The sequence below is a fragment of the Calonectris borealis genome, chromosome 1 (genome assembly GCF_964195595.1).
Source record: "Calonectris borealis chromosome 1, bCalBor7.hap1.2, whole genome shotgun sequence".
NCBI lineage: Eukaryota > Metazoa > Chordata > Aves > Procellariiformes > Procellariidae > Calonectris > Calonectris borealis.
The window spans coordinates 57,512,700-57,524,920 of record NC_134312.1 but is presented as its reverse complement, the minus strand read 5'-3'; the positions used below and the strand labels follow the sequence as shown (position 1 = coordinate 57,524,920).

The following is a 12,221-nucleotide window of genomic DNA, read 5'->3' as shown; positions in this document are numbered from 1 at the left end:
CTGCTGCCTCCTGCTGCTCCCAAGGACAGTAACTGCATTCGCAAACAGTGCGCAGGTTACATCCCCGCCGTCATACAGAAACTGGAGGGTTTCCATGGCAACAGCCAGCATCAGCCACCTACCTAAAATTTAGTGATGTTTCAAATGCCTGACGTAGTTTCATTGATTTCAAAACCTGTTTGATTCAAAGGAGCCCTCTAGCCGCCCAGCAGAGGATTAACATGTGGAATAATACCTCAGTAATTGCAAACACGTTTAGGGCTCCTGCCGCTTTACTATTTCACACAACCAAACAGAGAAGCCTTGCTCTGCCCCAAGACCTTTGCTCTCCAAAAACAGCAATGGCAGCTTCTTTCTCATTACAGGAACCCTGCTACGAGTTGGATGCTCATGAATTTGAGCTTTACTTGCTTCTTTGGTTTGATTGGTCCCACAGGTAGGGCCCACAGTGAGAGTACCAGACTTGACACAGCTATGTATAAACCAAGAGGCAAAGTTAATGTCTTTAAAATATTTATTTTTTGGTCTGAGAGCACACAGGCCACAAGACACAAGACCATTCCACACATTAAGCTGTCTCCTCTTTTGCAATACGATCTTTCTTGAGTGGTCCCTGAAAGAAAAAATGAAGAGAAACTATGTAAACAGCAGTCCGCACCAAAGACCACATCACATCCCAATTACAATGCTGTAGTTTCTTCTCCTCTTGCTGCAAAGAAATTAAGGCAAAAAAAGCCCTCAATGTTGCAGCCCGTTGGAAATCCCAAGCCCCATCCCCACAGCTGCAGGTTTCAGGGGAAAGCTGAACTTGGTGCAGCCACGCTGCACCAAATCGATGACTTCATATGTAAGAGAGAGAAATGCTGGTGCCACCTTGTGGGGAAGCTCCGGTGCAGCCCCAAGCAGCTGAACCACTCTCTGACCCGGCAAGGGCCTCGCACCCTGGACTCCCGACTCGCTTTCTCCAGCAAGTGACAAATTGAGAATGCCACCCACAGCCCCCTGCGTGCACCATCGTCCGGAGCTGCTCTCAGAAGAAATCTGTGCAGAGCCACTCCCCGCGGGTGTCGGATACTGCTCAGTGCTTGTTCCACGCCTCATCACTGAACGACTTGTGCCCAAACATGGCAACACCCCTCAGGCATGAAGCGCTGTCACAGGGGAAGCGAGGCCCCAGCCCCCTCTGTGGTTATAACCAAGCTGGCAGGATGAACACACTCGACTGAAGCTGCACACTGTTTCACAGAAATTTTGGCCCCATGGCAGCCCAAAGGTCAAGCTACCAACTGCCATTAGCTGAAAGACAATACAGATACACAACACAAAGCTGCCAGCTTCAGAAAGTGTCCTTACCATGAAAGCCTTCTTCTCCTCAGCTGTCTGGAAGCGGCCATGACCAAATTTGGAGGTTGTATCAATGAACTTCAAGTCAATCTTCTCCAGGGCCCGGCGCTTGGTCTGCACAAGCAGGGACTACAAGAGAGAGGCCAGGTGAGCACCTTTTCAGCCTGCCAGTACACTGGCTACTTCTTATCACCTCCTAAGTCAGTCTGACCTCACACTTCAGCTGCTATTACGTGCAAGGAGCAATTGCCAATAAGCCAGCCCACACCTTTGGCCTTCAAGGCTGAAGACTGGTCAGCTCACACCAGCAGGCGAGCCCAAGTCTGCCTGCCAGTGTCCTTACGGCCCACGAGAATTCTCAACCTAAAGCACGTCCTTACAAACTGACCTGGACTGAATTAACCAGGGAAAGGACCTCACACTACTCCCGAGGTCACTAATACGAGGTGGGTTTGTGTGCGTGGGTCCAACAACAGTCTTCTAGGCTTTTCTTTCTAGCTGGCTCCATGAATCCCCACAAGCAACCCCTGTAGCAGAGGCAGTGCAGCTAACTTAAGCTGTTCCAGTCCATTTGACAGCAGGCTGCACTACTCACCTTGCGCAGGGTTAGGACCCTCTTCTTGGTCCCAACAACACAGCCTTTCAGCATGATGAAGTCATTGGTCACCTCACCATAGTGGACAAAGCCTCCCTGAACAAGGAGAGAACAGTTAGTGCTCTGTATAAAGCAGGACCAGTCATCGCATCTGCCTACAGCTTGATGTTCTCACTTCTGGGTCTTGGCCATTCCCACATTCACTAAAATCCTATTTCCAGTATTACCTTTCGCTGGTCAAGTTTCTTGATACAACGATTTACTTGGTGCTGTAAGACTTTCGCCAAGAACAGCAGCAACAAGAGGCTGACAACACAGCAAAAGCTGCTCTCCCTGCTAAGTTAGTCCTTATTTACGAGTATAATTTCTAGGTTTGTAACATCCCTCTATACTATTGCCACACATTGAACACAATTAGCAAGTTACACAAGTCAATACTGAGAATGACTAAGCAACACCACCTCCCACAGCAGCCGAGTTTTAACTCAAGAGCTCTTCATTCAATCATTTTGCATCTTGTACCAGGCCAACTTGCCTCAAGATTGCAGCTCGCAACCAGACTCTCACCATAGAGATGCAACTCACCAGAGGGTTAATGCTCTTGTCAGACAAGTCATAATCGGTTGATGCATTGTTTTTGATCAGCTTTCCATCCTTGATTTGGTAACCCTGGCCGATCTTGTAGATCTAAAAATGTCAAGAATTTCTACTTAGCAAAAGGTAGGAGAAAGGGCTTGTCAACAGCCAAAATGCAAATGATTCTACATAGGATTGGAGAAAAATGTCTGTTGCACTTTGAAAACCCGTGGCCATACAAGAATTTTATGGTTATCCAACATAATGGACTATAGTTATTGCCCCCAAGATTACATTCAAACAAACACAGCAAAACTACCAAAGCAAAACTCTCCACTCTATTCACTGTCATGCAGCAGGTGACCTTGGCCAGCTCTCGTTTCCTCCCAGCAGTTCAGAGACACAAACCTTCTTATTGATTTCAGTGCGATGGTGATACCCCTTCTGACCCGCCCGGGCCACAGAGAAAGCCACACGAGCAGGGTGCCATGCACCAATGCAGGCCACCTTGCGCAGACCCCTGTGAGTCTTGCGGGGCAACTTTTTGGTGTGCCAACGGCTGGTGACACCTGAAAGAAACCAAAGCAGTGTTGCTAACTATTGTCAAGCTGAGATGTCACCGAATTGTTTAACTAGAGTTTAAGCCACCTTTCAAGCTGCTGTCCCTGGGCAACAAAAGGGAAGCCCAGACCCAGCATCCCAGGAATTAACCACATTTCCCAGTGAAGCACCCTGCCCCCGAACCACCCACTCTCCCTCCCCAGCTGTCCCTGGGTTGTGTTCTCAGAAGGAAGGCAGCATGGAATGACTCCTCACGGATGTCAGGCGCTGTGCCCAGCGCTCATTCCATGGTCTCATCATTGAACCATGACAGCAGTATAGATTTACCTCCTCAGCTCTTAGCCCACACACTTGTGAAAACTCAAGGCTAGGATTTCATTAAAATCTGTATCCCAATCACAAAGAGGAGAACTTCCACGTGTTTACCTTTATATCCCTTGCCCTTGGTGACTCCAATGACATCTATCATCTCATCCTGGCCAAAGACAGTTGACACAGGCACCTGCTGCTCCAGCTTCTCCCGGGCCCAATCCACTTTCTCAGCAACAGTGCCACCATTCACCTGGATCTCCATCAGGTGAGACTTCTTCTGTCTCAGGGGAAGCAAACGCATCTAGGAAACAAAGGATAAAATTTAGCTCCTGCTCTTCCAAGATGGACCTCATTAACTAGCCCAGTATCGTTCTAGTCCTGGCCTAATCTGTTTTTCTAACTAACCATATCATTTCCCAAGACACACAACTTGAACTTACTGAAGTAAAAGGCCCTACACTAAGGGAAAAGGCTGTGTTGTGGTTTAAATGACAATTCACAGTATCTGGAAGTTATTCACCACCCACAGGAGCACAGAATTAACAAGTGTCTCTAACCCCAGAGCCTCCAGCCACACTCCATCCAGGAAGGACGGGAGATAACAAGGGGCAATGGTTTTAAACTGAAAGAGGGTAGATTTACATTGGACATAAGGAAGAAATTTTTTTGATTATGAGGATGGTAAGACACTGGAACAGGCTGCCCAGAGAAGTTGTGGATGCTCCATTATTGCAAGTGTTCAAGGTCAGCTTGGATGGGGCTTTGAGCAACCTCATCTGGTGAAAGATGTCCCTGCCCACGGCAGTGGGTTAGACTAGATGATCTTTAAAGGTCCCTTCCAACCCCTATGATAAAAGCCTGCTACAGTGAAGGACACTTTGGGTAGGGTCACATTTACAGTCACTTCTACTATATTTAGCACAGAGGGATTGATATGAGTATCAACAGCAGCTGCAATACTACCTTTGCTGTCTAGTATGGGAAACGAATTCTAGTAAAATTAGCAATGACATAACTAGACTTATTGCACTTACAAACAACCCAAAGATTTAATTAAATCTCCCAAGAAAGTCTGGCAGAGCACTGATGTTTAAGGGAAGCACCACCACACCACTCAGCAATACACCTCCTCCAGCTGAGCAACAGAAGCCACCAAAAGCCTGCGAGTGTCTGCAGTCCCTACAGAACGCAGCCTGAAATGATGCTGACCACATGATGAGTGCCCAGGTCCACATGGTATCAGCACAGGACTGAGTCCAAGAAGTTCCTATTATGGTGCAGTCTATTTTGAACACTGCTTCAGAAGACTGCCAGCGGTTGCCCTCAAGGCTCCTCAAGCATCCTGTGAGCACACGCTTTGTACAGAACGAAGAGTACTAGTATTTGTATCATGCCTAACAGTTAGCATGAGGCTGCAGGGGAGGGCAGAAATCTCCCTACAGAGATGGATCAAGGTTGGTTGATGCTTGCTCTCTGTTGTTTCCACTGTACACCTCAGTCCTGCAGGCACTTACCTGAGTGTGAGCCATGACTCTAATAACCTGGCAGTATTTCTTCATGCTATTGAAATCTTTCTCCAACTGCTTTTTGCCTTCATCATCTTGCCACTTCTTGCAGTATTTGGTGAAGGCCTTCTTCTTGGATTTGTGCCTTCAGGAGCAGAGCAGAGACAAGGTTTGGCTAAGCCCTTCATCAATCCCCCAGGAAGTGGGGACGAGCGGAAGGAGCTGCCACCTCAGCTGGTTTCGGCTCATTGCCAGCTTCTAAGTTCTCTTTACCACTGGCAAGCGGAGCCTGGAGCTCATCAGACAGAGGCAAAGTTGCCAGAGCTGAGCGGAGCTGCCATGAATTCCAAAGCACATTAACATTCACAGTACAGAAGACAAAGGACTGTAAAGAGATGTTGAACAATAACAGAAAAAACAGATCTTTAAAGCAATTGTCAGATGACTACCATCTGCTTCAGAATACCGTAATTTCCCCCCCCGTAAACCCAAGCTATGCCTGACAGTAAGGTCGTTACTGTAACACCCTTGAGATCATTATTGCTCTACTCTTGACGTCTTCTCAGCCTGTAGAGTTCATAAACAGGCTGTAAGCTCTAGACACGCTGGAGCCACACTTGGGCAAACGCGCATACTTTGGATCACAACAACAGTGCCTGGAACAGTAATCAGAAGGAACACTTGTCTTCCCCTTTCCTGAGAAAACTGGGCTACAGTCAGGACTCGACACTCAACAACAAGCGCCAGAGGCGATTTCCTTATGTCCGCCCGTCGAAGTATCATCACGTGTAGCCTGTTAAGGAGATCTCAGGCAAAAACCAACACCGTCACCCCCATGCCAAGAAGGGCACTAACATAATGCTGTTACCCTCCCAGAGCCATTCCTACAGCCTATCCTGTTATTAGGCCAGTTCATCAAGGCCAAACACTAATTGCTGAAAAGCCTCTTCAAAAAGCTGTACTAACATAACCTGCAACCCAGCAGAAAAAGTAAACCATGGCATGAGATTAAGGCAACAAAAGCCCTGCTCTCTTACCAGTTCTTGTAGAAGCGACGCTTGCACTCATCGCTGATGTGCTCAGCAAAGATGGTCTTGAAGCTGCGGAGACCGCGAGGAGTCTGCACGTAGCCCACGATGCCCACGATGACCATGGGAGGAGTCTCTACTATAGTGACCGCCTCAACCACCTCCTTCTTGTTCACCTCTGGATGAAGACAGAAATACAGCACAGCAATTAACACCAGCATCAGCTACTAAACATTATCTGTTCTTTCTCATTCACAAATCCTTCGCGTGAAAGGTTAAATCACTCAAGTTCTTTTCACAAAGGCAAAGACGACGCATGGTAAAGTGACCAACCGTAAGTTACATTTTATGCCTTGCAAAAATTTGAGGCTGGCTCAGTAGGAAGCACAGACAAAGCCTGATAGGCAAAATAGATAGTAGAGAGTAACAGAACTACATTCAGGACTCGACAATCAGCAAAAAAACAACAAAGGTGAATTACTTATGTCTGCCCATCGAGAAGAGGGCATCATAAGTAGCCTGTTACAGTACAGCTAAACCAAATCACCAGGTCACTGCGCATCTCAGACACAGGACCATTAACAAAACAGCCACCGCTGAACATGAAGTCCTGCTCCTGGGACGTCGCTCACATTGAAGTGGGAGGGGTTTGGGTGCTTTATACCCCACCCACTCAAGGACTTTGAACAGGGTGATGTCAAGCCAGGACTAAAATCCAGAGCTACTACCAAAGAGGTCATCTTTCACCATTCATAAAGAAAAGAAAACTACCTCCTCTATTCAGAAGAACATTAATACATACTGGATCCAGGTCTGTCGACTTCACGGACAATGTGGGTCATGCCAGCTTTGTACCCCAAGAAGGCAGTGAGATGGACAGGCTTGCTGGGGTCATCTTTGGGAAAGCTCTTCACCTTGCCCCTGTGCCTGCTACTGCGTTTGCGGGGCAGGAAGCCCAGAGACCCGTGCCGCGGAGCTGAGAACTTGCGGTGAGACTAGAGAGAGAAAATAAACATTTAGTGCTTGCTATAGAGATTCACTTATATCCACTTCAGGGCCAACGCCAATTCTCCTCTTGCCTTGAAAGATGAGTACTATGTATATAGCAGACATTTTGCATTCTAGAAATTCTTCTCAGTATCAGCTATTTGGCTTCTGAATTCCATTATGTTGTAAGAACATAATCCTCACGCCCCAACCACGTCCTTCCTAGATTTCCTCAATGTCCCCTCCCTTTCAAGCTTATTTTAAAACACCACCAAGTCCCACTCTAGTTAGGGAACCACACAAGCTGTAGTTTGGCCACAGCATGCCACCAGAATTTCAGTGCACCCTGGAAGCCTAGAAAACGCAGAAGCATAGACAACTTTACAATATATTTCAACGAATCATTAACACTACGAAAATAAGCATTATTAAAAAAAATTGTTTGAAAAGCTGCAGTAAAGCAGCATTTCAACATCCACCTTTGAGTCAGTCACTTTGGGTGGAAATGCAGGTTTTTTCCTAATCTGTTTTCAACTTCCAGCCCTGTGGCCTCCCTCTGCAACCCGAGAGCCAAGGAAGGCTGGGTTCTATCCAGAGAATTCTCAGCCCAGCAAAGAATTACCCACCCAGCCTCACATCCAAACTTAAGAAAAATATTGTACAGCTAAACATGGAGCTAACAACCAACAGCTAAGAAATATGTCTGTTTTTTGAAAAATACTCCACACAAGTTGCCTTAAGCAGACCAAGTTTACCAGCCCCCAAAAGGGCTTTTCATTAGCATCACCGATCTTGCGGCAGGGCCCAGCAGAACTAAATTTTGACACCTCCGCAAGACTGAAGGCTGCCAGCACACCACCTTCGCGTACGAGTGACACAATCAAACACGAAAGCTGATGCTACAGATGAAAGGCGGTGACCTCCGCTATGAGACTGACTACTCCGGGTGCTCGCACCCCCCCCCCGGCCCCACTGCACTCGCAGGAGCGCTCACAGCGGCCTCACTCCGAGCGCGCTCCTGGCCGAGCGGGCACCCCTGCCGCGGCCTCCCTAGAGAAGAGCCCCCACCCCCTAAAAAAAGGGACAGCAAACCCCACCACCGGCAAAGCGCCCTCCTGGCAGCCCCCACAGCCGCCCGCCACCCCCTCCCCCAGGCGCCGAACAGGCCCGGCCGGCGTCCCCAAGGCAAAGCCTCGCCCGTCCACGGCGCCTGCCGCGGCCGAGCCCCGAAATAAGCCCCACGTCGTCTCCCGCAGGGCCCCGGCGCGGCGGGAGCGGGGCCGGGCAGCCGCCGGGGGCGGGATGGCGCCGATACCCGAGGGATGTCGCGGCCGGGCCCGGGCGGCGCCACCGCCAGCAGCACCCACCATCTTGTCCCTGCGCCGGGCCGGAAGGGCCGACAGCCGCCGCGCGCGCGGCTTTTATAGACGCCCCGCCCCCCGCTGACGCGTGGCGCAGGTGCGTGTGCCGAGCGCCGGTCTCGCGAGAGGTGGGGGGGGCGGTCCGCGCGTGGCGCTACGGGTGGGGAGCGGGGCCAGAAGTGTGCGCTGGGGCTGCGCTGCTGCAGCTGGGCCACGGGAGGAAACACGTACAAAATACCTGGCCGAGTTCCTTGGGAATTTAAGTGCCTACGCGTACAGGTCATAAGAGATAATGTTAGATTGTAGTTTGAAAATGCAAAAGGAAAGGGAAGAACGTAATAAAATACGTGCAACTCCGTACATAAATATTTAGCTGTGGTTCTGTATCACGTTATGCAAAACCATGATGTCCCTGTGTCATCGTTCAAATGTATATAATGTCAGCAAGTGTGTCCCACTGCAGTCTTCCTCCTTGAATAGGCTAGATGTTTCCTTTCCACGAAAATAATGTGCTTGTTCCAAGCTGGGAGTGAGTGCCTGCCTCGACAGAGCATCCCAGTGTAGTGTTTAACTGCTTTTATTAAATAGCTCCGCGGTCACAGGAAGCTGTAATGACCCCTGAGTCAAAAGGTGCTCGACAAATCTTCATCGTGGTTTGCAAAAGATGTTAGGCAATGTGAAGAAACACAGTAAGAAGAAATTAAAAAAAAAAAAATTAGTAAGATAAAATAGGTTTCACTGCTAACACTGGCACCCATTACTTTTGCATATCTCTCAAAATAGAAAAAGACATCAAATAACTTCTCTTCTTTCATGCAGGGACACGTTCTCGGGCCGATAGTGTGTTCTTCAGTGGCTGCATCCTGCTGTGTATTCCCACGGTGCTCGGTACGGCGCAGCTCCAAACTCAATCAGGGCCTCTGTGTGCTACTGTTGAATTAATAACAAACAACAAAACCAATGCAGATGCTGAAGTTATGCTGTGAAAGAGGAACTGAAAATAAGACTTTCTGTGGAACCTGTCTGGAGCTGTTGTTGTTCATGCTATTACTTCTCTTGCTCCATTTACTGCTAATCCGGCACACGGATAAGCACCGCCAGGACCAGACGTGCCTTTGGGAGATGTTGGTTGGCTTGGCCCACGTCGGAAACTCGCCAACGCGGGAGCTGGCACCGGAGCGTCTCTTCAGGGTAGGGGCGAAGCAGAGCTGAGGTGAAACCTGAACAGGGAGGGAGCTGGGGAACAGGAGATAAATTATTCACTCTCCCTCCATCGATGCCAGGAAATCAGATAGGACCCGGCTGAAGAAGCTCCCTCAGACTTCCCTGGATTGGGAACTGCGCAAGCACCCTTGCGGGATAACTGACGTGAGCACGGCTCCGGCTGAAACGTCCCCTGAAGTGGCTCCGGTCCTCGGCCAGAAATCCCGCACCTCCTGGCCGAGGAGGGGGGAGGAGGACCGCCCTAAAGGATCTGGGGTGGACCCACATCTGTGGGACAGGAGGGTAACGGGGCCGGGCAGGGCTGCCCGCTCTGCCCAGCCTCCTGCCCAGTTGGGCTGAAGACCAGATGAGGAGGTATGAAGAAAGCGATGCTGCGAGACGTGGTCCCTCCAAGGACCACCATGGGTTAGCGTAGGGACAGACGCCCTCCCGGCCTCACGAGCTGCGTACCCCATTTTTCACATCGCTGGAGACACGGGATGCGCACCCGGCGGCTGGGAGAACCAAGGGCTTCATCCAGGGCTCTGTTCCCTTTGGAGGAACGACTCCTGGCCGCTCGCTCAAAATGTTGGGGTGTCACGTTGCCCCTGGGTCAGCCCGAGAGCCTCAGCTGAGGTAACACAGGCTGAACCCAGGCTTGAGGTAACTGGCGCGGCATCCCGGTGGCTGGTAAACCTAAGAGCCCAGCCAGCTCAGCTGATGGCCACATCCTGCTACCTACAGCCCCTCTCTGGGGTGAGGATGCAGGACGCGAGGAAAGCGAGGAAGCAGATGAAGCTGCCGGCTGGTTGAGCTGGTATTAGATATATCCACGAGGTTATCTGTGGAAAATAACCAAGCTGCTGAATGGTAAGATCCACCCCCACCACATCCAGAGGCTGAATAAACTGGGAATAAGTAGACAATTTTGTGTTATTATAAGGAACATGGGCCTTAATCCACCACTGCCTGTGGTACGAAAGGGGATGCAAACCCAAGGCCATCAAGATGATGGTACCCAGAGCTGGGTGGGCTGGAGCTTCCCACACACAGAGCACTCGGAGTTTGCCCTCAGGATCTCCTGGGGCTTACAGAGAAGGATGTGTTTGACAGACACAACACTGTGGGTAGATTGGTGCCCCCAGGGATGGCTCCTGCCCTGCCTCCTCCCTCCCTGCCAGGGACCGCAGCACCGCGTGGAAGCCATCAGAATTCCCACCGCGGGGATGCTGACCTGTAACATGCAATGCAAGTGCTGCACATTATGGTTATATCAAGTTACTGCAAACATTAATTAAACAGTTCAAGCAAACACCTACCTATAGAGCCAAATCCCGCTGCCAGCTGCACAGGTGTAACACAGCTAAGCCACTCACCGTGGGGAGGCTGGTTACCCAGCTAGCATGAAATAATTAAGGAGGGAATATCCAAGTGTCAAACACGCTTAATCAAGTCCCAGAGACCTTCCACCTCCCCTCCCCAACTCTGGTCCCTGCAGGTTAAGTAAAAACCCAAGGCTGGAGGCTTTGCTGGAGGGACTCTGTGTGCAAATCTGCCTGAAAAAGCCCGTACAGACCGAGAAGTGCTTTGTTTGGAGGACGTTTCATCGCGTGCTCTAACCTGGCAGACAGTGGGAAGGGAACCAGTATGAACTGGAGGGCTGAGGGTCCACCTGTGCTGGCGCTGCAGTTTATCTTCCCAAAACAGAGCTGCCCCATTCCTGGAAACATTCAAGGTCAGGTTGGACGGGGCTCTGAGCAACCTGAACTAGTTGAAGATGTCCCTGCTCATTGCAGGGAGGGTTGGACTAGGTGACCTTTAAATGTCCCTTCCAACCCAAAGCATTCTATGGCTGGATGTGATAGGGGAGTGCCCATCCCCTACCTCCAACCTGCCCCTCAGAAGGTGCCCCACAAAGGCCAAGGGATGGCTGCTGACTTTTTAGGGTGCTACTCCTAATGAGTGACCAAGGGTGCTCTTTTATCTTCCCCATACATTTTTCTCTAGCTCCTGCATTGAACTCTCGAGTCACGGAGCTGATTTGTAGACTCTGCCAAGAAAATGGATTCGGACTCGGGCAGAATGAAATGGTGCTAGAGGTGGGTCAAGCACGTTCCCCATCCCACTGCTCTGCCCTTTGCTCCCTTGCTGTTAACCTGACTCCCTGCATAGGTGTGGCCTGGAGGCGAGCGGGACATAAGCCGTCCAGCCGGTCATTCTGCTTTGTCAGCCTCCGTGCTGATGGTCGGGTGCAGCACCATCACTCCGCCTGGGTCTGGAGCAGAAGCAGCTGGTTTTGCTGCGTACCTGGCCAGGTCCAAACTCTGTTCATCCAGAACACCGGAGCATTTCGGACACCTATTTATCAAAACCAAACCTCTCCCCTCTTCATTTATCTCCTCTCTTTCATTCATCTCCCCCAATTCATGGGGATTTAGCTTTCAACGTGGGGACTTTTGTATTTCTGGGCCCTTCAAAGGTGTCCTGGCGCTCTAAGACCTTACAGAGTGCTCACAGCATTCCCACTTGCCCTTCGGCTGGCTGCTTCCAGCAAAGCTGTTGCCTGGTTTGAGTTGAATATCTCCATAATGAAGAGCTAGAGATGTCCCGCGGCATGCCTGGTGGAAACGTAGTGCAGAACATCTCTGTTCAGGTGAAGCATTTGAGCAGTTGGGCTTCAGTTGTGTTCAGGCTGAAGTGGACAAGCAGACTCAAAACAGTTTCGGCTTCCGCTGCCGAGAGTAGGGAA

The 12,221-nt window shown here is 50.2% G+C and overlaps 1 protein-coding gene and 2 non-coding genes across 3 annotated transcripts; all 3 read right to left on the bottom strand.

The window, feature by feature from the left end:
• Nucleotides 1-496: 496 nt before the first annotated feature.
• On the bottom strand, nt 497-8,370 carry RPL3 (ribosomal protein L3). Its single transcript, XM_075155074.1, has 10 exons — nt 8,276-8,370; nt 6,724-6,916; nt 5,931-6,099; nt 4,903-5,038; nt 3,503-3,689; nt 2,924-3,084; nt 2,525-2,626; nt 1,940-2,035; nt 1,354-1,473; nt 497-613 (listed from the first exon to the last, which is right to left on the bottom strand). The coding sequence occupies exons 1-10, from the start codon at nt 8,276-8,278 to the stop codon at nt 569-571; spliced, it is 1,212 nt and encodes a 403-aa protein (XP_075011175.1). The 5' UTR covers nt 8,279-8,370; the 3' UTR covers nt 497-568.
• On the bottom strand, nt 1,024-1,112 carry LOC142078131 (small nucleolar RNA U83B). The gene has a single exon (XR_012672140.1). It is a non-coding gene; the product is annotated as a small nucleolar RNA U83B (small nucleolar RNA).
• On the bottom strand, nt 3,292-3,383 carry LOC142078130 (small nucleolar RNA U83B). Its single transcript, XR_012672139.1, has one exon. It is a non-coding gene; the product is annotated as a small nucleolar RNA U83B (small nucleolar RNA).
• Nucleotides 8,371-12,221: the final 3,851 nt, after the last annotated feature.

Coding starts and splice junctions, on each gene's coding strand:
- RPL3 (XM_075155074.1), bottom strand. Junction 5,039..5,930: donor CGTCGCTTCTACAAGAACTG/GTAAGAGAGCAG, acceptor CTGCTCCTGAAG/GCACAAATCCAAGAAGAAGG. Junction 2,036..2,524: donor ACAAGAGCATTAACCCTCTG/GTGAGTTGCATC, acceptor CTCCTTGTTCAG/GGAGGCTTTGTCCACTATGG.